The sequence below is a fragment of the Pteropus medius genome, unplaced genomic scaffold (genome assembly GCF_902729225.1).
Source record: "Pteropus medius unplaced genomic scaffold, Ma_sr-lr_union100, whole genome shotgun sequence".
Lineage (NCBI taxonomy): Eukaryota > Metazoa > Chordata > Mammalia > Chiroptera > Pteropodidae > Pteropus > Pteropus medius.
In genome coordinates, this window is record NW_024351073.1 from 15,725,378 (window position 1) to 15,748,836 (window position 23,459).

At 37.5% G+C, this 23,459-nt stretch overlaps 1 protein-coding gene across 2 annotated transcripts; it reads right to left on the bottom strand.

Moving 5' to 3' along the window:
• Positions 1-4,395: 4,395 nt before the first annotated feature.
• Positions 4,396-5,429, bottom strand: LOC120586132 (E3 ubiquitin-protein ligase RNF167-like). 2 transcript variants are annotated; one of them, XM_039842545.1, is made up of 2 exons: positions 5,256-5,429; positions 4,396-5,138 (listed from the first exon to the last, which is right to left on the bottom strand). In XM_039842545.1, the coding sequence occupies exons 1-2, from the start codon at positions 5,427-5,429 to the stop codon at positions 4,410-4,412; spliced, it is 903 nt and encodes a 300-aa protein (XP_039698479.1). In that variant the 3' UTR covers positions 4,396-4,409. The 2 variants fall into 2 exon arrangements, with proteins under 2 accessions (XP_039698479.1, XP_039698478.1); XM_039842544.1 differs by having other exon boundaries at positions 4,396-5,429.
• Between the last annotated feature and the right edge of the window lie 18,030 nt (positions 5,430-23,459).

A 23,459-nucleotide genomic window follows, 5' to 3' on the forward strand; every position in this document is an offset into this window, starting at 1 on the left:
ATTTTTAAATTTAAATTCCAAGATATTTCTGATTTGTCAAAAATTAAATAAAGCATGTTGATGTGAGGAAAATAGCAAAATAAATGTGGGAACAGTTTTGAGACCTGGAACTTGGAAAAAAATGCTCTGGAGAAGGTTGAAAGCAGAACTTACCTAAAGAAATGCTCTCCTGTGGTGTGTTGCATAAAATATTCCGTCACAGCCTCTGGAAGGTGGTGAATTCCATCATGTCCAATATGAAAACCAGGACTTCGGTTTTTGGATAATAGATGGATTGTGCTTTCCAATGGTGAGAGGTAGAATTAAGTTTCCCAAAGTAATTCAAGTAAATAGTTCTGCCAGAGAGAACGCTAAAGAGAGAATTCCCACAGAGCAAGACTGCCTAGAACCATCTCATGAGGGAAAGCAGGTAATTTCAACATTTCTTAATAGATTGTCACAAAAATGTAGCAGTAGTAGAAAGACAATTGACTGTAAGTACTGCATTTGAACACCTTGATCAGTCCAAACAACAATTAATGCATTTGTAATCGGTAATACTGATGACAGAATGTAAGAGAGCCTGAGAATTTTATCTTCCTCATGATCTGCTGTAAAGCAGAACATAGTACCACAAAAATAGGAGGAAACTGAATTCCACTGGTTATGTCGTCTCAGTGTTTCTTTCTCATTTCCTTCTTTTCACTTCATCCCTTCCAATTGAGTTACAGGTGCCTCCATTTGCTCGTACAGTAATTGTGTAAACTTCTGTGTTAGCTCTGCTTTATCTATTTGGGCTGGAAAAGGTTTACCAACTTGCTCTTGTGGGGAAAAAATGCTTGGATGTCTACATGTACATAATTTTATTAGAATTTTTACTGATGTGAAAGGATGTGTAATACAAAATTTATTTAAAAAAATATATACTGCATCTTTATTGTAAACATTACATAGTCAATTTGGCATCACAGAATACTTAATCTGATTTTTGCTGAACTCTTGTATGTATAGGCAAACTATGGTTGCACTTCAACCGTGATTTCATAAAATCAGATTACGGTAATCCACCCCCCGTCTTATCCACGGTTTTGCTTTTCACGGCTTCAACTAACCCCAGCCAACTGTGGTCTGAAAATATTAAATGAAAAATTCCACAAATAAAAAATTCATAAGTCTTAAACTGTGCACCATGCTGGGTAGTCTGATGAACTCTCTCGCAGTCTTGCTCGCTTCTGCCCAGGATATAAATCATCCTTTCGCCCAGCATCTCCACACTGAATATGCTACCTGCCCTTTAGTCACTTGGCAGCTGTCTCTGTTATCAGATCGACTATTATGGTATTACAATGCTTGTGTTTGAGTCACCCTTATTTTACTTAATAATGGCCCTAAAGCACAAGAGTAGTGATGCTGACAATTTGGACAACCCAATGTGCTTGTTACATATTGTCAAGTCAATAAAAGTCTTAACTCTGCGTCACAATGCCTGTGTCATTCACCTCACTTTTTCATGTAGGCATTTTGTCTCACATCATCCCAAGAAGAGTCAAGGTGAGTACAGTACAATAAGATATTTTGAGAGAGAAAAACTGTAGTCACATAACTTTTATTACTGTATATTGTTATAATTTTGTATTTTACTATTAGTTATTATTGTTAATCTCTTACTGTGCCTAATTTATAAATTAAGCTTTATCATAGTTATGTATGTACAGGACAAAACATAGTATATATAAGTTTCGGTACTATCCATAGTTTCAGGCAACTACTGGGGTCTTGGACTATATCTCCCATGGGCCAGGAGTGACTTCTGTGTAAATAAATGCTTGATTACTCCCTAATTTAGAAGTTGTTTACACCATTGACGCACCAATATAGTTTGACATAAATATTAGTTAATATTTCCATTTATTTTAATAAGTAAATCAAAAGGGGGAAAATGAAAATATATGTGACAGCTTCACTCATTTATCAACAACATAAAGACTTATTTGCTGAAACAGATATAGTTTTCGAATACTGGAAAACTCCTCAACTTTTCATGATATCCCCAATGTAATGGTTAGACATGATACATATTTAAGTTTAATCTGCATTATTTACGTTTTCTGTTACTTTCTTAAGTCTAGATAACCAACAAAACAATAAATCTAATTCTAATGGAGTGAGGTGAGGGAGGAAGCATTTGCCAATTTCTGTGAGGTAAATACTTCCATCGTGACCATTTACAAGCTCCAGTGTAATGTCTCTGAACATAGAGATCAGAAGTTACAGGCAGTAGCACACCATTATATGAGACCAACATAGAGACCGACCTAATGGACATAAAGAAGCTCAAGAGTATAAATAATAGTAAAATAATTTGGAAGTGACGAGTTTTGAGTATGTATTGACTTTATTTTTAATATAATTATATAATGGTAAGTTTATATAATTTTATTTTTAATAATGCCTATGTTTAGCAACAATATGGCAATGTTTCCGAAAATTTAACGACTGGCTTTCTGGAGCCGATATGAACCACTCCAGCACACTAGTGAATAATTCTTCCTGAATCACGTATTTCCTCTCTTTCTACTTGTCACAAGCACCGTGCTTTGCGATGACTGTTTGTTTGTTTTCTCATAAAATCAAAAAATTGAGTATGGGATTTTTTTTCTCTGTATCACCAGTCCTTGCAGTGCCTAGAATATTATATAAGCTCAGCAGATGCTTGTCATGACCATGCAACACTAAGCAATTGCCTTTTTCTTGCCTGGAAACTGGGGAAAATCCTGTTGCAAACACTTAGCAGTCTTTGCTTCCTCTTTTATCTCACCATCAACTACCTTAACAAATGCCTCTTTCTTGGTATTAACTCACATTAGAGGAAGCTTATATAAAAATATTAACTGGGCACTTTCTGTATTAATACTAACCTCAGAGTATCATATTAAAACAGAAAAGACCCCTGCACGAAGTAAGCTCTGAAGTTTCTCTCTTCTTGTTTTGACCCCAGCACCCTTCGTAAATGCTTATATTTCTGCTGCTGCAACCACTGCCCAGACCTGCCCTCTCCAGGGCTGAAGCTCTCATTCCTCCAGCTACTGAGGGCTTTGGTTGCCAAAGGCTCTCAGCTGAGTTCCTCTCCAGTAACCATCCTGTCTGAACAGACCTATCCGGCCCAAGATGTGACAGCCTCTGTGAGAGCTTCTTCTCCTGTGACAGCCTGTAAGAAATAACTGGTCACTTCAGGGGCATGCAGGCCCAGCCCTCTTGCTTCAGTTTGAGACAGCTCTGCAGGGAATCTGCTAAGGCTTCTGGCGCAAACGTACCGCCCTTTGACATTTATCTCTGCCCAATTTTGCTTCCTTAACTTCTCAGCCAACTTATGCACACAGAGTTCCACCTCAAGATCTGTCCCTTGGGGACTCCAACATACTGCAGCCCTTGATATTGTTGTAATGCTTATCAATGCATGTTGCAAGAAATACCAAAATTGAAAAACTGGATCATAACGTTAGTGAATAGGAGAGATAATCAACTGCAGTAGTATTGAGACTTAATAGGTTAAATGCATCTATATAGAAATAAAACTATATATTAGCTTAAGTAATAGATCTTATGATTATTGATATTTTTTTCAAGATAGAAGTCTATCAATATGTTCTAAGAGTTTATTTCGAGGCTTGCATGAAAATAGTTGTACAATCAATTATCACTCTCAGGTGAAAAGCATTTGATGCGGCCTATTTCTTTCATTTAAGTAGGCTTTTCATTCTGAGAGATAAAAATACAAAGCTAAAGAGAACTCCCTTAAAATTCCACCCCATATTACAATGGTAAACGACCACATGCTATAAAGCAATTAAATCTGTTGTATTTAACCAGCCACTTAACACATAGGAAAATCAGAGGACAAGTGACCTAAAACCAAATGATTTTTTGCCGTGCAGATATTTCAAAGGTTTTGCATTCTTTAGGTATTAACTGATGACCATTAAACATTATGGTCATCAGTTAATACCTAAGTATAGTTTACTTAGTTCATATTTACCCCAATCAAAAACAGTTAGAGGAAACACATTGCAATTTTTACAGATATGAGACCAAAGACAAAATGTTGTAATCCCAAAGTAAATTTGAGATACTCTGAGAGTGATTTAAAATAAAGTCTTTATTTTTTTCATCCTTGACACAAATTATAAAAATATGCTCTTCAAATTGTTCTTGACACGTTTCACACATATCTGAATAATTTTGGTTTTAGTCCACAAAAACAATTTTATTAACCTAGTAAGTGAAGCCCCAGTCTCGGTGTACTCCCAACCCCCTTTAAAGGTTTGGGTAAGAGAGAAACCTGAGGAGGAAATGTCCCTTATCCCTCCACATAGAAGATTGAGGGAGCGAGAGGGTCTGTGCAAATAGGTCGGGGCGGGGAAGGGAATTATTCATACCAGGTTGGCAGCTGAAGAAGAGGAGGATAGAGAGGGCGAGGGATCCGTTGAAGGAAAAACAAGCGGAGCGGGGGCTAGGGAGCCAAAGGATGTGGGAAGCGTGGGGCCGGCGCCCAGAAGAGGGGTCCGTTCTGAGGCAGCGTGGCCCCTTGGCTCTCTTTCTTGCCCCCGAGTTTCTTCCTCCTGCTGAACGGGCTCTTTGCAGATGGGACAGGTCTTCCGGGTCCGAGTGAGCCAAGGGTCTACACAGCGGCTGTGATAGGCATGAGTACAGGGAAGTACCCTCAGCTTGTCCCCATCTTCATATTCGTCCAAGCAGATGACACAGACGTCATACTGATCTCCCTTCTGATAGTCGTGTGTAGGAATCAGTTTCAGTTGCTGTTGGGTCAGTCGATTTCGCTGGAGCTGTTTCTGGTGCTGGATACAACGGAGTAACATCACCGCTCCAGTCAAGATTAGTAGTCCCACAATCCCTGTGAAAGGGATGAGGCAGTAATAGATCAAGATGAAGCTGTTGTCTGGGAGCAGAAGCACCTGAGCCCCCTTGTGGTAGAGGAAGAGGGCACGCAGGTACTCGGAGCTCCTCGCCCCAATAAACACAGATGGGATCCGGATCTGCTGCCGGATTTCCACGCTACTCCACATCATGTTCAGCAGTTTATTGGAATTCACGTTGTGCACCACAGCTGCATCGTACCCAGCCTTCTGGACGTTCAGGACCTTGTGGTCAAAGCTGCAGTCGTATCTTCGAAGTAGTGCAATAAAGACCGGCCCGCTGACCAGGGCTGGGGGTGGGGGAGCAATGGGGCTGCAGGCATTGGCTGGGTGGGCCTCCACAAGGAACCCCTGAAGTCCCTCCCGGCTCAAGGCCGACCCAAAGAGAGCTGGGAGGTCTGCGAAGTCCATGCTGACATTGTGGTCTGAAGTCGCTCGAATGAGCCCCCAGATGGGGGCTGCTCCCCAAAGCACAGTGGCCACGACCACAGGAAGTAGGAATGTTGAAGGATTCATAGCAGCAGGAGGGAGGGGACAGGCTGGGAGGCACTTCCGGGCAGCAGGAGCAGAAGGGAGTTCTGTGCCCTCTCTGCCCCTCCTTCAGGATCCCAGGGGACCAGTCACCCCCAGGTCCCACTTCCCAGCTACATAGGGGCACGAGGGAGGAACCCAGATTTGGAGAGTAAGATATTCAACCTTTTTAGTGGAGCTGGGACTGAGACACTGAAAGTATCCTTTTCTGGTATAAGGCTAAAACGGGGAAAGGGGATGGAGGCAAGGACAGGTGCCAGGAAAACTGTTGGAAGGGTGGGGAGCTCAAGGAAGCAGGACTTCGAGCCAAGAGGACGTCTTCCCATTCCCTGAAAAACGGTTTCCGGTAAAGAAAGTCAGGGCGTTTCCACATTGGACGCTCAAAGATGATGGACTTCCGGTCCTGTCCTGTTCCCCCTGGTCGCAGCCGCCACCACCACCGCGGTTCCGTCCTGTGTCGCGAGAGTGCGCACCACCCCTGCCTCCCACCAACTGAAGTCTTGCTGTGTCTATTGCGAGAGATCTAACTGGTCAGTCTGGTTTGCTCCGTCCCGAGCACAAGCAGACCAAGCTGAGTTTTTTCTAGCTTATTAATTTTAATGTAGGTTTTGTGGGAGATGAATCTGATTTGAGAATGCACATTAGTATCTACACGTGTGAGTCCCTTGTCTTACCCCCCAAACAAGTATCTGAAATCTGAGATAATTCATAAACAAATGCCACCATCGTGATCTATTTTAAATCGTCTCTTTTAAAAGAATTTAACATTTTAATCGTTTTATTCCAGTGATCTAGTGCAATCTTCTAAACTAATGTATCTGTTTCCATTTCAAACACAATATGGAGATAGGAATAAAATTTTATTTCTTCATGTGAACCAGTTTAGGCTAGAAGTTAAGCTGCTGGGTATTTGGACAGTAAATTTTTCTAGGCTATTGTGGAGGCTCAAGGTTTTGTTGTAGAATTAGATCCATATGAACAAGAAAATAACCAGAATATAAAACTGTGGGAAACCGAGGTGGATTCTTTTTGCTATGGGCCCATTTACAACATGAAAACTACCTCTTAGTTCTTAGATTTTACATTTCCATACAGCTACCCTCTTTCTCTTTAAGAATTATACCTAGAGGTCAAAACCTAGATTAGAAAACGAAATTATAGACCACTTTAAATATAGATGTACCCGACTGGCCAAGTCAGAAATGGAAAGGTTTTATTCTGGGCACACCGCCCCAAATGGTTCCTCCAGACTTGGGTGGCCAGAATCTCACATTACAGGATTATCTTGCCATTTTTGTGCATTGGTTCTATTTGTCAAAATTTTCTTCCAAATTTGTTTCATCTCCATTTTCCTGGATTTTCCAATTTGAGAGTATAACGGGTTATTAAATGCCACTCTCCTTCAACATAATCCCTCTAAAATGAAGCACTAAACAATAAGCTCCGGGTACACCTAAGTGGTATGGAGAAGAGAGACCCGTCCCAAACTGATCCTGCTAGCATTAGCTAGCTGCCGACATCAGCCTAAAAAGGACTAAGAAAGACTGAGAAGATTTATTTAGAGTGAGCTGTTAGTGAGCTCTATGACCATCACACACACCCATGGGGAAGCTAAGGTGGCGCTTCCCATTACCTCAAGCCAAGGGAAAATGACTTAGAGAGACTTCTGAACTTTGAGGCCCAGAGGAAAGGGGAGAGGAGTCCGTTAAGTCAAGCTACTTTTCCACACTGAGAGAAATTGATTAAAGTCCAGACATGGACCCTGTTATGGAGAACCCTTAAAAGGGATCCTACAGAGGGTTTGCCTGAAAGGACAAAGGGACACCCAAACAGAGGGGTGGATACTAGACCCTAGGGGCGGGCAGAGGAGGAGTCACAGGTGGCCAAACTGAAAAGATATTGTTCTTATCAGGTGAGTAGCCAAGAAGACTCAGGAAAAAGTACTGACAAGGAATCTACCAAAGCACTGTATAAGAGAAAATGAGTCTGTTTGGGATTATTTACCGTGCTGGCAGGCACCCACTTGAGGTTCCGACTGCACCAGCCACGTGTGACTCTTCCCTTTGAGACTAGTCTTAGATTGAGAGCAGAAGCTAATCTGCACAGGAAAGGAACAAAGACAAAAGAAGCCAGAAGCACCCCTGACCCAGAAACTTTCAAAGCCTGACTTAGAATTGAGCTCGGAGAGGAGAGACTATTCAATGAGTCTGGGGTTTTATATTATATTGGACTACACTTAGAAGTACGCACTTACCATAGTGGACTGAATACTTTCATGCTTAAAGTGGCCAAAGGCAGAGATGAACACAGGTGTCTTTGGTCCTGGAGTTTATCAATTTTGGAAACCTCTTGAATGAATGAATGAATGAATGAATGAATGTTTTAAAATCACGAACAGAGTATTGCGGGGGCCAGTGCAAATAGAGGGTCCTGAAACATCATCCCAGTTCAGGAGAGCAAGACTGTCTTTTCCAACCCTTTTGTCTCTTGTGTAAGGTTTCTGTCCCAGAAATAAAGTTCTCAGGAGGTAATCTTTTTACCGAAACCTAATCAATTCAACTATCATTCATATAGATATATAAATATGTATATATAAGTTATGCTGAATATAAATTTCATAGGCACATTTTATATATCATTTTATGTATAAGTTTTACAGTTATACATGAATATTATGGAGATGATATATATTTTCTTAATAAGCATATATGTGTGTACAATTATATATACACATGAAGGAATGTATAATTTTAGAACAATTGTCTCTTGAATCAAATGTAAATTTATTAGCTTAACTTGCTAAACTATTTTCATTTTATGGTTAGATATTCCAGATCACATCATTATCAGTTGTCACTGATGACCAATGATTATCTCAATCCAGAATGTTTAGTTTGTAATGCCTATCAGAACTATCTGCCTTTGTTTGCTCGCTATCTTTATATGAGATGACTTTATGTTTTTAAGGCTCTTCCTAACCTTAGTAGCTTCCTAACTTCATCTTTAACTTTTCCAAAGGAATCTAAAGCTTCCTCCCTCTCCATTCCTACTTATTAATGGCGTTCTCAGAAAACGTGATACAAAAGAAGATGTTTAATGTAGAACAATAGGGCCCCTTGATATGGTATCAGACTACCTGGGGACCTGTATAAGCCTTCAAATCCATATTGTCTCCTAGTCAATTCATAATGAAAAAAGAGTGAAGTTGTCAATTTGAATAATGGTGGCTATTTAGATTTTTCTTAATTTTCAACCCATTGTCCATTCTGCAGCAGAGAGATATAAAAATTATTTTATTGTAATATAATATCAATCGATCACTCCAGTTTGCAAAAAATAAATTTTTTAAGAGTTAAAAAAGGAAAAGATACTATATGTAAAGGATTCCATCACCCCAGCTGCCCTACCTTTCATTGTAGATTTCCAAGGCCTCCTCACCATCACCTTCCTTCCCCATTCCATTCTTCTGAGTAAGAATCTGCATTTTCCAATTTTCAAGGAATAATATACATTGAAACAATTGTCTAACATGTGTGTCATCCCTTCAGGCGCCTTGTCATCAACAGAAGAAGAGGCCCCACATTAGACATTGAACCTGTCCGTGAAATGGCCCATGGTATTACACGTCTCTGGTGATGGAGCTAAAGCATATCATGAGCCTCACATTGCCACATTGATTACAAGAGTCTGTATGCTTGCGTGGCTTGTTTCTAAACTTCTTTAATGTTTCTATCCAAAATCCTCTTCTCAGTGAGAACTTCACTGGCCACCACCCCCTCCAGCTGACATTGTAAACTCACTATTACTGTTTTTAATTATCATTTATAATTATCTGGCATACAATGTATTTTACTTATTTTTCTTTTTTATTGTCTATTGCCCCCACTGGAATGAATGGCGGAGGATCATGAAGACAGGAACTGCTTTTTTGTTTTATCCACCCAACGTATCTTCATCAATCATCATGTAATTTTACAGATTGTGAATATTCAATAAATATCTATTGCTATTTATTGAGTATATATTGGAACTGGAGATTGGGATGGGGGCGGCAGTTCGATTTAAGTTTAGAGACTGAAGAATAAGGAGAATGGTTTCTAAGCAGCCACAAAATATGGGAGATGCTAGTAGAGAAAGGGATAAAGAGAATTTAAAGATGTGTTACTACAGTTCACGAAGCAGTTACCCGCCAACATTTTTAATATCAATTTAATTTCTTTTAATTCATTTTTATGACTGGAGTGTGTTTCTGTTAACGTGATAAATGCAGATAGTATTCTACTTAAGACCAGGTTTTTTAATTAAATGAAATCTAATTTTAGAAGTTTACTTTTGTATGTTAGAAGTAGTTTTTGGCATTAAAAGAAAAAGAAAATTATTCTTGCTGCTAAGCTTAATTTTTTTGACCTCTGTGCAACCTTAACTCAGATTTCAACTTCTTCACCATCTTCTGTAAGAAATCTAATTGCACTCAGAATATGGAATTTGGGTAGGATTACTGAAGATTCATTTCAATATGATCCCTAGGACTCTTCATTCAACCGTCCCATTGTCAAGTGTAGGTTTTCCATCCTCAGCCATTGTCTGTATTCTCCAAGCATGCCCTCTGTAAAACTGCACCCCTTTCTGCACCCCCTCCTTCCTTTGTTATGACAAGGAGCCCCTTCCCCCTAAAATCTGGACTTAGAAAACATTATTTTTAGCAAAGTCAGTCTTCCCCTATAACAAATATATTTAAGAGCTTCTAAAAATATTTTTCCACATTATTAAAGTAAGTACAGAACAAGAAGATCAGAAAAATTATTGATAAAAAAATAAAAATAAGAAACATAAACTTGTCCTGTGGTCAACAATGAAATTCGTGACCCCTGTACCTTAAAGAGTATGTTTTCGGTGTGTTTCTCAAAAGGGAAGGCTGACTTTATGTATCTCATCGGTGTCTTCTCTCTATTTTTGCCTCTATCTCCCCCGTTCTGTGGTTTGGGTTTTAACCATAATATCTATGATATAGCAGATTCCACTGATTGGCGTGCTTATATCTACAAACTATATAAAGTTCAGAAGCCATAAAAAAATCAGAATAACATTTTTTTTTTACTATTATTAAACTGGATTTAAAAGCTTGGCACTCAAACCCACAAAATTAGGAATTTATAAGAATGTGTTAGGTTGCTCAGGATCTTTGGACCTAATGTAAAATTCATTAAAATGGCATTATTCACAGGATGAGAGTGCAATGCAGGATTAATTTAAAACATAGATTTATCTTTAGTAATAACTCATTATAGAAAAAAAATTTACTGGTCTTCAGCCAAAAACTTAATATAATGTGTCAAAATTAAGTGAATGTCACCTATTTTTATGAGAAAATACCCCTGGGAATATGTATTGTTTCTTGAATTTAAAATTTAAGGTCCTAAATTCATGAAAGTTATAAACCTGGAATTATAATACCAAAGCGGAAGCAAAATCAGTCGATGTTTACTAATAACCAACCTAACAGGTTATAACTCAAAGTAATTGTTTTTCAGTAAAAAAAAGAAATAGAGATATAAAACATTGCAGATAATTTTTTAATTAATGGTATGATATTATTTCCTCTCTGTTAACCTTATTCTCAACTCAGGTACCCCACTTTAAAACTACAAAACTACCCTACTACTTCTTTCTTTGACTCAGGTGTTGTCAGCTTGGATTTCAAGCTTTTTTGGTCTGCTCTATGGTCTTTTATGGTGTTTTTCATGTATGATTTCTAAAATAATGGTAGTTCATTGTCCATAATTTAGAGACGATGTAGTCTTTAGCCTAGAGGATCTTAAACCTCAAAGTCATGTAAATAAATGAATAAATATTCAACAAAATACATGTATGCCAGCCACATGTCGAAAACTTCCTTGAAGGAATTAGATAGGATTTAAAATCAATAAGCTAAAATGTGTGCCCATGCCCCCACACGAATGTTCACCTTGTTACACCTCAATCCAGAACTAGAAGATTTAACTGATAGTGAGTGTGGCTTTTGATTTGAATTTAAGAGCCAAATTCAAGAACATGGACAATAAATATGAACAGAAACCATTTGCAGAGAGTCACAAGATTGATGCCAAAAAGAGTGATGGTTTGCAAAGTGGAGCCCGCATGTCCAAGATGACCCAAGTGACAAAATGCTTAGCTTGACTCCTGATTCTGAGGAAAGTGTCAAAACTAGCATAAATGAGACTAACTCTCCAACTCTGAACATAACACAAAGTTTCTGTTAACTGGTTCCATTACTCAGAAACCAAGAAGCCTCTCTGTGGCAATAGGGTGGCCCTTTTTCTGCATATTCTCACATTCATGCAAATAATGGCTCTGATGTTAAACCCTGTGGCCTTACTCTGGCTTTTGTTCAATTTAAAAACTCTTTCTTCTTTTTTTAGGCAGAGCAATTTAACTTCCTCTTACATTTTTCTCTTGCCTTACCTAAGTAGACTATCCTGGGCATATTCTCCACATTCTCTTTTTGTCTCAGGGAAAGTTGCTTTTTCCCTGAGGCATTTGTCTCTCCCTGGACTCAAGAGGAACTGGTCAGTATCCATTTTCGTCTTTTAGATTGTAATTTTTTTTCCTGCCACTTAAGTAGGCAATGTTTTCTATGACAGCGATTCCACTTTTTACGGCGATCTAACTAGTAGAAGCACCAGATGAATCATGCAGAACTGTGTTGAAATAAAATTTTAGTGTTTGGAGAGGAATACGAAGGCTACAGTGTCACAAAAAGCCCTAAGCGTGGGGTAGACAGGTACTTGTAGAGATATGGTGCCAAGGGCAGAAACCTAAACAGCTTAAGCAAAAATAGAAATATTCACAGAATTGATGAAAGAGATAAAACAACACACTCGGAGAAGAACTGGAGGTGTGGGTGTGAGTTCCATGAGCTTGTACAGGATGGGATTCTACCTGTCCCTTACTTCTGCATCTCTGGGTATGCATCCTTCTCCCTTACTATAAACTGGCTGTCTTCACACTGTAAGAACCATGGCCCCTGACAGCTCCTAAGTTCACCTTCTTTCTGCTGACACCCCAATACAAATTTAAGTAGTAGACCTGTATTGCCAAGCCTTAATAATGGAAATATCTTTATCAAGATTATCCGGCTGTCTCATAGAGCATCTTCCTGGTATCTCGCTTAAGATTTCTGGTGCATGCACGTAAGACATTTTATATCATTGTCTTTATTTGACTATTATGCTGGTTAATACAGGAACAAGATCTAATTTATATACTGAATTTAACTCATATTTTATGCCTGTTTGAAAAAAGAACATAAAATTTCATGGAATCAAATATTTGATTATAACTTGAAATGCTTCAGTTTTTGTTTACATGTAAATAAATAAATAACAGCTTATTACTCATCTTTCCATAATTCTGTATTTTTTAATTTTACATAATAGTTACTATTTATGTAAATAAATAGCATGCGTTTACTTTTTAATGGAAGTTTATTTATAAAATGTGAGATTCCATCATTATGCAATTTTTTCTAACATCATTATAAATCAATTAATCACTAGTGATAAATTTAATAACAACTAAAAATATGCATAAAATCCAGTTTTTCTGTTTATATTATCAATAATAAAATAGACTTTGTATAATACCCATGATCTGGTTTCCTTTTTTGCTGACGAGTCTTTAGTTAAATTTAAGTTAGAGAGACCTTTGAAGAATGATGTTCAACTAACTCAGTTGTAGTCTTGAACTTCTGTATTCCAATTAGGAAGTTCAAATAACCATGGTCACAAGAAAAGTGATATTCCTGTGATTTAAGTCAATAAATACATTCCTCAAGCTCACTCTTCATGGCCTTCACCATCCCCAAGTTTTTACTCACTCCTCTGGTGAGAATTTGCAGAAAATCATTAAGCAGCATACAAATCATTATATACCCACCTCTGAAATTTTAATATCTAAGGGAAAATAATGCAAATTTGTTACTATTCTTAAGTGAATCACTTTTTATTAGTTTCTCTACTTATTTATTTTTTAAATAAGAAATTAGAGATGGGAAGAAAGAAAATGGACTGAAAGATCCAGGTCTGTTCAGTATTAAGGATCTCAGAGATTTATTTATGTTTACATATTTATAAGAGAGGTCAATTAGTTTCACAGATATTTCAATAAATTGTGGCTTGAGAACTGAATATTCTCAGATTATATTTGAAAAACTGATGATCTTCTGGACTTTCAAAAGGATCAAAAAGCACTTGGAGACCACAGATGGAATGGTCTCCCTTGCCTTAGAGAATTGGATGGTTTTACTGCTGCAGAAAAACAAAAACAAAAACAAACAAAAAACCCTGCTGGCCAAATGCAGATAAAGATCCAAGGATATGCATCTCTTTTTTAATGTACTAGAATGTATTTAATGTATTTAATGCTTAGAATGTATTTTTCTCCTCACATTCTATCTACTTTCCTTACATGTGGATGCCATTCCATGATTCTTATGGGAATGTACACATTCATGGAATGAAATTGAAGTAAATCAACATTAATTTCAAAAAGGACTTCCTAAAGCATAACTCTTAGTTTTTTTTCTTTTTTAACATTTCAGCTTTTTGAGGTATAATTGACAAATAGAGCTGTAAGATTTTTAAAGTATATATTTAAGACATTTAAAGTATAAATCATATACATTCACATATGATTCACTCTACCTCTACTAGGAAAGGATTCTCCTATCCAGTTAATGAATACATCCATCTACTCACATTCAGTTATTTTTTTAGATACCAATGAGCAAGAGCTGTTGGCCAATCGGCCTTACTTGGCTGGTACTCTCCACTTCCTCTGAGTCAAGTCAAGGCAACACACATGCATTAGGCACCTTTTGTGTACCTAGAACAGAGAGAAATAACAGGAGGAGCTCCACTTGCAGAAGAATCATCTGCAAGCTAAAAACAAAACCTTCATAAAGCCGTTTATGGATTTATTCTCGATTAGTAAGAATAGATTTTAAGGTTATTCTGAAAGACAATAATTATTTCCCAGATTTGTCGTTAATTCTGTTTTAATAAAACATTATTCTGAAAGATAAAAATTATGCTGAAGAAATTATTACAAAATCAACTCATGAAAATGTTATGGCAATAACAATTACAATGATGGCAATGATGACTTGGAACAAGATACAGTCAATTTCTGTTTTGAATGCTTGTTTTGAAATGCAAATTTTCTTCCTCCATGATTGCTATGTTAGGGAAAATTTTCAGCATAATGTGAATTTCTAATTTTGCAGTTGCTTATAGTTTCATCTGCAAGGAACACTAGGTGAATGCAGAAAATGTAGCTCAGCTAAACTGAGCTGAGTAGAAATATACCAAATGCACAAACACAGAGCATCTACCTCAGTTCTGTCATGAACATGAGAAGCCACACTCATCCACATGTGGCATTCCAACCTGATGTTCTGATGACATCGAAGTTCTGATGACTTCGAAATAACCATCGTTCCACCACTTCACAATAAATCACAAGCTGTAGCAATTCTACAAGCAAACTTCAGATTAAAGTGTTATATTTATTGTAGTATTTATGTATTTCTTAATCTTTTGACATGTATAAGACCATACTACCTGTTTCAGTTGGTTTTTATCTCAATTTTTATGTCAGTGACGTTTTTGTGTATTATATCCATAAACCCTATTTTCCCCACAAGTCTTGATGTTCATATTGTGTAATTTTGCATAGCAGGGTGATTAGGAACATGTGTGTCATATTATAGCAGAACTGACCATAGTTTATATTTTTTTTATTTAAGGAAAGTTTATCAAATTAAAAAACATCAAAGTACCCAATGACATACTATTGAGTGCCTTGTAACATAAGGAAACCCACTCTTGAAACATATTCAAGACCATTATTTATTTAACCGAAAGATCGTGCTCTAAAATGAACGTGTTTAAACTACATCCACAGCTTAGGCCCAGACACGTATTACAGCAGGATTCTAATGTAGCCCTAGATGGCACTGTGTTGTCCATTATCAAAGTAATTCCACCACTGTATCTTGCTTTTCTAAAGTAAATTCTTAAAAAACATTACATATCATAAATATCAAAGTAAGAGCAAAAGAGTAGACTGGTGAAAACAAAGGGCTTAAAATCATTTTAGTGCCACTAAATGATTTGATTCATGTTTGTTCAATGATCAGAACAGAACGATTTGCAAACATCTCATTCTCGTATATTTGCAAAACTTAGTTCCTGAAGTCACATAATATGCAGCACAACTCTGTCAAAAGGGTTCATGCATTGATGCAGATTATATCGCTCTAATTTTTGTTTTTGCTTCTTTATTTGAAATAGAAGAAAAAAACTTGTCAATGAAACAACTAGTTTATTTCTTCTCTTGCAACGGTTATATATTATTGTAGGACAAAGTTTCCAATTGTTAACCAAATTGATCCCAAACCAGTGACACAGCTCCTCTAAAAGTTGTTGTTGTTGTCGTTGTTGTTGTTTTGGATTAGAGGGGGGAGAGCAGTAAAATAAATTAATTTTTTTCCTAATGATGTCAGATTGTGACACTAAAAAAGGAAAAGTATGGGCATGCCTACTAATTAAGATTTTAGTTATACCTTTATAAGAAAAATGTTTCCATGTTCCAATTTTCTTCCTTTCTGTTAGAAAGAAGGGTCACTAGACAACAAGAAGTGAAAATTCCATCTTCTCTGTTGGTTCCATCAATCAAAATAGAACTGAGTTTCCAGGAAGAATTATCAAACTTACTCCCTGTGTCCAGCCTTTCTTTCAAGGCTTCAGCATCCATGTGTTTACATAGGTTTAGCTTATGCCATCTTGTCCTGACCAGAGCAAACCCATCACTCATTTGCATTTGCACTGTCCACTGCCATGGTTTCAGGCACTCACGCATATTGAGGTAAGCTCTTCATACCAACCCAGATAAGTAGCACCCCCCAACCACCTCATCTGAATTAACATAAGTCATCTTCTTCCCAAGTTTTTCCACACTAAATTCAGGCTATTTTCTTCTATAACTAGAAACCTCCTTTGATTTCCAATTCCTTCCTAAAGACCTTGTCACTCCCAACCAAACTCCTCAATAATACCACCACCACGTTCCCATCACCATGCAATGACTGGGATTTGTCTCCTTATTTTCCACAAGCTAAAAATTAAGTAATCATTGATGAAGCTGGAAAAGAAGAAAATAAGATTATTTCTAAAAAGTGATCACATTTTGTAAGGTCACATTAAGGGTCTAATCATAACAGATCTTATTGGGACCAAGTGAAGTTCATTAATAAATCTAAAAAAAGACTCAAGTTGTTCCAAAGCAGTTTTGGTGAATTATATAAACTGTAAAAAGAGAGGAAAAAAGGCACACATGAGCTGCTCATCAAAGCATAGTCAACAGGCCTAGCCAGCAGACACAAAACTGTAGCCAATTGTCAAGATCTTTCTTATTACGGTAGTGAAAACAACAAGCTAATTGAGTGTGTTGTTGAAAAACATTGCAGTTTATCAGACTAATGCTCTATGTTCTGATTCCCTGCTGGCAAATACTCTGATTAGAATTTGGCTTTCCTTACAGGCCAACCTAAATAGAGAGAATGTTCTGGTATTGAGGTCTTGCATACTCTGGTTCCTATCATAGCTACAGCCTTCACTACAAATGGATACATTTGCATTCTATACCCATATTTCATCCTCGAGCTCAGTTAATATGAACCTGAACCTTAGAGATAGATAATTCTTAATTGTCTGACAAAATCAAGCTTCCAGGTCTATAAGCCTAAGAACCCTGATAACTCTCTAACGTACTACTGCCTGGCAGGTATCTAGAGAAAAAGAATTGCAGACAAAAAGTTGTTTGAATAAATAAATGAATGATCTGTTTCTTATTGAGATTTCTAAGTTCCCAACCAGCTCATTCGCTGACTCCCTATTGCTACTGGTTCACCCGACTTTCACACAGGCAGGGCCGTATGAATTTTCTGCTATGTAGAAATCTTCTCACTATGACTACCGCCATCACCGTGGTGATACAAACATCTTCTGAAATCAAATATGAACTTATCGTATTTGTTGGGATAACAAAAATTATTCTTACTTGAGAGTTACTCTTCCAATGGAGTCGGTTCTGACTTTCTCACTTGATCCCAACTCCCTCCTCTCCTGACAAGACTCTGCATCAGATGTCCACCCAGAAATAAACATCTTTAAGACAAAATTTTCCAAAATGTGCTGCCTACCTGTAGATAGCCCATTCTAGGCATCAAAATATAGATTCTACCAATAATAATTTATGCTCATTAAGTATCTGTACAAACTACCTACAGAACATTAAGAATGTGACAAATAATTTAGATGGGAAGATTCAACCATACACTCTCGTGAAAACAATATAGCGTTCATTCAGCATGATGACTACGGTTATGGAATACACTCTGAGTACGTATATCAGACTCGAGTTCCTCGTAAGGAATTGGTGATCATTGTTGGCCTTTTATCATGAGTAACAGACACATTCTGAGGGCCTGTATGTTTTAAGTGTGTTATCCCATGACCCCTACTTTATCATAGTTGCCAGTTGCTCCAGGAAGCTTATCAGAAAGTCTTAGACTTACTATGTACCTGATCAAAAATGACCTTCAAGGAGAGGATGTTTATTAATCTACTTTCATGGAAAGCTTTGCCTCTCTCAGTGTTAGCTATGACTTTGTCATCTGGTTTTCTAAAACCCAATATTGTTTTGCTCCTTTTTTCTTTCTCTTTGACATTAAGGTTTTCTTTATCTCAAACAAGTTCTCAGTAAAAAGACAAGACCTGCCTTCAGTGGTCTTTCAGTACATAGGGAGATCAGGCCTAATCATATGAAACAATTCATCTATGAAGGGGAAATGCCAAGTGGTTAATAATAAATAAAATGCATCCATAGCAAGAGATCATTTTTAAGGCAAAAGAAATGGTACTTAAGATGTCTTAAATGAAATTTTGATTTGGGCCTCAAAGGTTGTATAGGTTTTAGATAAGCAAAGGACAAAGAGGAAGGAATGGGGATAGGTTTGGAGGGGTGATGATGAAGTGGTGGATGCCAGACGTGTTCGGGGAAATGGTGAAATAGCCAGCAGGATCTGTTCGTTGGTAGTCCACTCATGAAGTCACTGATTGTGCAACATACCAACCCTGACTTCATTCTTATCAGATGCATTACTGAGCAAGGTAAAAATAGCAGGACATTTCATAGGGAACATGGAAGAGGGTTTTCTACGATATAATAACCACTCATGTTTTTTTGGTTTTTTGTTTTGTTTTGTTTTGTTTTGTTTTGTTTTTCTGGGAAATCTTGCTGTCAGAGAAACTAAAAGCCTTTCTTACTAAGACTGTGCTCACTGGGTCTCCATCCCATCCCACCTCCTCCCTCTCCCCTTTCTTTGTTATGCTGAAAAGCTTCCATCTTTCTCTTGTTATCTGTCTTCCTGAGCATCACTTTTCTCTTTTGGGGACTCACTGAGGCCTCTTCTCCAAACAATCTACCATTCTGCTTCCGGCTGCTAAGAAAACGGATTTTTTCCCTCTGTATCGTCCCATTAGTAAGGCAGGAAGAGCATTCACTTAGGGTATGCGTGAGAAGTAAGGATGGAAAGTCAGTTTTCAGCAATAAGGTGGAGGATTCTTGGAGTTTAAATGCTACTAGGAACCATTTAGAAATGTCTAAGCACGGTGGCCTGATGAAAAGAGTGTTAGATGAAAATCAACCCATAATTCAGGTGGAAATGAACTGACAAACTAACAAAACAAAACAAAAGCAAACTCGTACATGTGAGTTGAATGGTGGTTATCAGAGAGAAACGATGGAAGAGGGGCAGGGAGAATTGGATAAAGAGGTTAAAATATATGATAATGAAAGGAACCTAGATTGTTGGTAGTGAGCGCACAATAGATTTGTATGCAGATATCCAAGTATAATGTTCTACACCTGAACTTTATACATTTGTTACCTCAATAAATTAAAAAATAATAATCATCCAGGGACCAGGGCCATCTTCTTGGGTGTGCGGTCAGTCACACAGAGAGGGACCTGGGCTCAGAAGAACCCTACACATGGCCTTTTCTTCCCGTCTTGAAATTCTTAGTAATCTTTGAACAAAAGACCCTGCATTTTCATTTTGCACTAGGCGCCTCAAATTAGATAGCTCGTCCTGCCAGGGACAGGCTGGTGTCCAGCCTCTAGCAAAACACCTGGTACATATTGGTTAAATATTTGTTAACTGAAAGAATGGGTGGTTTTTTATATAAATTGTGCAGAAGAAATTGAAAAGGGAAACTATCAGCACCTGGAGGCCTTCTGCAGACATCCCAGCACAAGGTGATGAGGCTTGACTAGGGAGGCCATGTGCAAGAGTGGTCAGAGCATAGAACTGGGAGTCAGAAGACATGGGCTCTAGAACCAATTTTTTTCTTTTTACTACAACCAAAGTCAACTTTCTGAGGTTTTTTGTTTTCCCCACAGGTTGCTAAGATCACCTCTAGGTTCACTGGGGACTTTTCTAATAATATTTGAGTATATTCTCTAAAAAAAGTAGAAGAAGAAAGGGAAGGAAAAGGAAGAGGAGGAGGAGGAGGAAATAACTGTGGGAGATATTGCCTATAGCTGTATATAGTCATTTGAAAATATATGGAATTTGAGAAATAATGAAGTGAGGCCCACAGAAGGAGAGGAAGAAATTAAATTTGCCACAAAGACATATATAAAGCTGGGGGACCAGAACAAATTCTACCTAATGAGCAGTTGATCCAACCCAAGAAAAGTGTCCAGCAGAAGAAAGGTACTCGATAATCTCTTGAATCGAATAATTCTTTCTTCGAACACTGAACGAAAACTACAGTTACAGTCTCTAGTTACCGCTCACCACATACTTCCCCCACTTCATGTATAAATCCAAAGGAATCTATTATTCATGCTTTTGGCTTATTTACATTCAAGTCAGCAAAATGTTATCGTGAAGAGATATGTGAGTTCGAGAAGATTTGTGAGTCTTTTAAAGACAATTTATTGTTAGAACTCATGCTACAGCGTGATACCAAGTCTATAAATACCACAGACCTGTAGTCTAAACTGAACATTAGGCCTCTTTCCATTGCAAAATGGCCTTGAAGTTGGCAAGGGGTTCGTTCCTCCCTTGAGTCTTTTTAATGTCCAAAATGTCTTAAAGGGATAATAAATATTAATATATGTTTGGCAAAAGTTTACTGTAGAGCAGATATTGAATTTGGTCTGTGGGGTTGGAGCCATCTGTCCTACTGAAGCGCGCTAAATATTGACTTTTGTGCCTCTTACCCTGAATTTTTACTGACTCTAAAGTTGTCTGGCCATGAAAAATGCACTGTTGGTGGTAGAAACTCAAATGTAAACATCAAGTTCCTAGCCTGGCTGTTTAATCAAATCCTAATATCCTCATATTTTGCTGGTCTCCAAATATACATTTGCAACTACCAATATAGTGTCGATATTACTGATCTCGTTAATATGTTTCATACTGTTTCAGAAACCACCACCAAGTTATGCTCCAAACATTTTAATCTCTCACTAGCATAAAATAAAAGTTATTAATTTTATATAATCTTAAATCAGACCTCAAAAGTGCAAGAACACCCAGCGTCTACCAGGCCCACAATTAGGAAATATCCCCAGTAGCCAATTTTATTTTTCCTGCTTGCTAATGAAATGCTGTTTCCAATTAAAGAAAAAAAAAAACTGTCTATTCATTCCAGACCTTCAGCCCAGTATTAAATATCAAGCCATCTGTGTACTATATTATTGTTTGTATATTTCCAATGAGCATTACTACTTTATTCACCTATTTATGTCCATTTCTGTTCATTCCAGCATTAATTGGATTTTAAAATATTCTCTATTTTGGTACCATTTCAAAATGTCCTAATTAATTCTATTTACTTCTACATCTTCATCATTAAAATGAATGTAGATATAAGGGTCAAGATCAGGATAAGAAACTGAAATTTGGTAGATAATGTTCCCCAAAGTACAATCCCTTTGTCTATCGATGCAAAAAAGATGTCGATCCTCAGATATTGTCCTTCCCTCTTTGCTGGCCACACATCCCTAGCACTTCTAAATGAAAGTCATGCCTTACTTTGGTGTTCTTTGCATTACCTTTTTGACAGTACTCTCAGAAACAAAATCTGGTTTGGCAGATCTATTTCTTCTTTCAAATAACTGAGGAAGTATTTAAAGGCTGAGAATAGGTAAGCATGTCAACAAAGCAGCGAGTTCAGAGGGACCAGGAAGCTTTCTCATTTCTATCACTGTCTAATCACAAATTTTGGCAATTACTTCAATAAAAGGAAAAGCCTTTACTCAACATTTAGGTAAAAACTTACATTCAACTATGCCAGAAAGGGATGTGGGAGTATCTTAAACTCACCATACAGAGATTATTAGATACTCTCTTATATGCATGGTATCAGAGTCCATAATATGAAATGCACTCACCACAAAGGGGCTAAATGCTCCTTCTAGTAGCAATTGCGAAAATTGTAAACTCCCTCAAAACTGACCAGTTTTGCCTAAAGTCAGCCCTCAGAATGAACACAAAATTCAGTGAGCAGCATCTTGTAGCATTTGTCACTGTTATAACCACTCTGGAGCCCACCTGTGCCCCAGGAACAACTTCTTCATCACGGAAATTGCCAGAATAATCAAATTCTTCATAGGCCACAACTGAAAAGAATATTCTATATGCTTGATTCTACATCCTCATGCCCAAGGGCATAGCAATACAATTGAGTGTTCCGTGCGTGCACCACCGTAAGTGCGAAGCCATTAAAAAACAAAACCTTAGTGAAGCAGAAACAGATGGCCTTTAATCTCAGTTCTGAGAGCCAATCCATGTTTGATCCCCAGAGAGGGAGATGTACCCCAGAGCGCACCAAGCATCTGCAGGATTTTTATCTTGATCTTTTAAAATCTGTTACCTGTGTGTTTGTAACGTACACAGTGACAAACGTACATAATCTATAATTATATATGGAACTACATATGTATATACACATACATATACGTGTAAGCCTATAAATATGTATGATGATAAGGTTTTCGGGCCCACGCGTAACAGGACAAGTGTTTTGTATAAGGACAGAAGCATTGCAGGCAAACTTCAACCCAAATCTTTTTTCCCATCAAAATTCAAGATATTTACCAACCTTTTCCCACTACAATATCTCAGGACATTTATACATATTTGGGAGAAGGATTCTACGCTCATCGTTTCTTTTCAGAGCAATTCTTAGGGGAGAATATTTTACATTGAAGAACAATAACACTCCTAGATTTCCACAGGGTTTTAAACATGCAAATAAAAACAAAAACGGAGCAGGGCAAAAACAGTTAGTGGACCACTTTGTCAATAAGAAAGAGACAATAAAACTGGAGGGGTGCGAAAACTCAAACTTTGTGTCTTTGTAACCAAAGAAAAAATACATTGCTATCAACATAATAATAATACCAGGAATCTCCCAGGCTAGTGTGGGACACAGACACAGCCAAGGAGTGTCAGCAGATGATTCAAACAAGGAAAATGAGAGAAAAAGAGAGCCTAAGTCAACATCGATATGAAAATTCTATCTTAGTGATTCTTTTCAGGGGTACGTAATGCTGAACTAATAATAGTCCTAATAATACCACGCCATAGTCCCCTCGACATTGACAGGGTCAATACTGGTGTTGTTAAGTCCATTGTCTGTGCCTCATTTTTTAGTAAATATCAGTTCTTATAAAAAAATTTAGACAGACTTAGAAGAAATTTCAAGAGCAATTAAAATATATTTTATCTAGTTGGCTCCAAGTGATATTTGAAATCATATTCTCATACAGACAAGGTAAGTGGCACTTTTTAATGAATAATTTCTGAAGAAGGTTCATTAATATGTAATTGAGTCACATCTTGGAGAACAGCCACATAACTTGATGAAATCTGATTTT

Excerpts from the sequence above, each read along its gene's own strand:
- LOC120586132 (XM_039842544.1), bottom strand. The coding sequence starts at position 5,429 with ATGAATCCTTCAACATTCCTACTTCCTGTGGTCGTGGCCACTGTGCTT.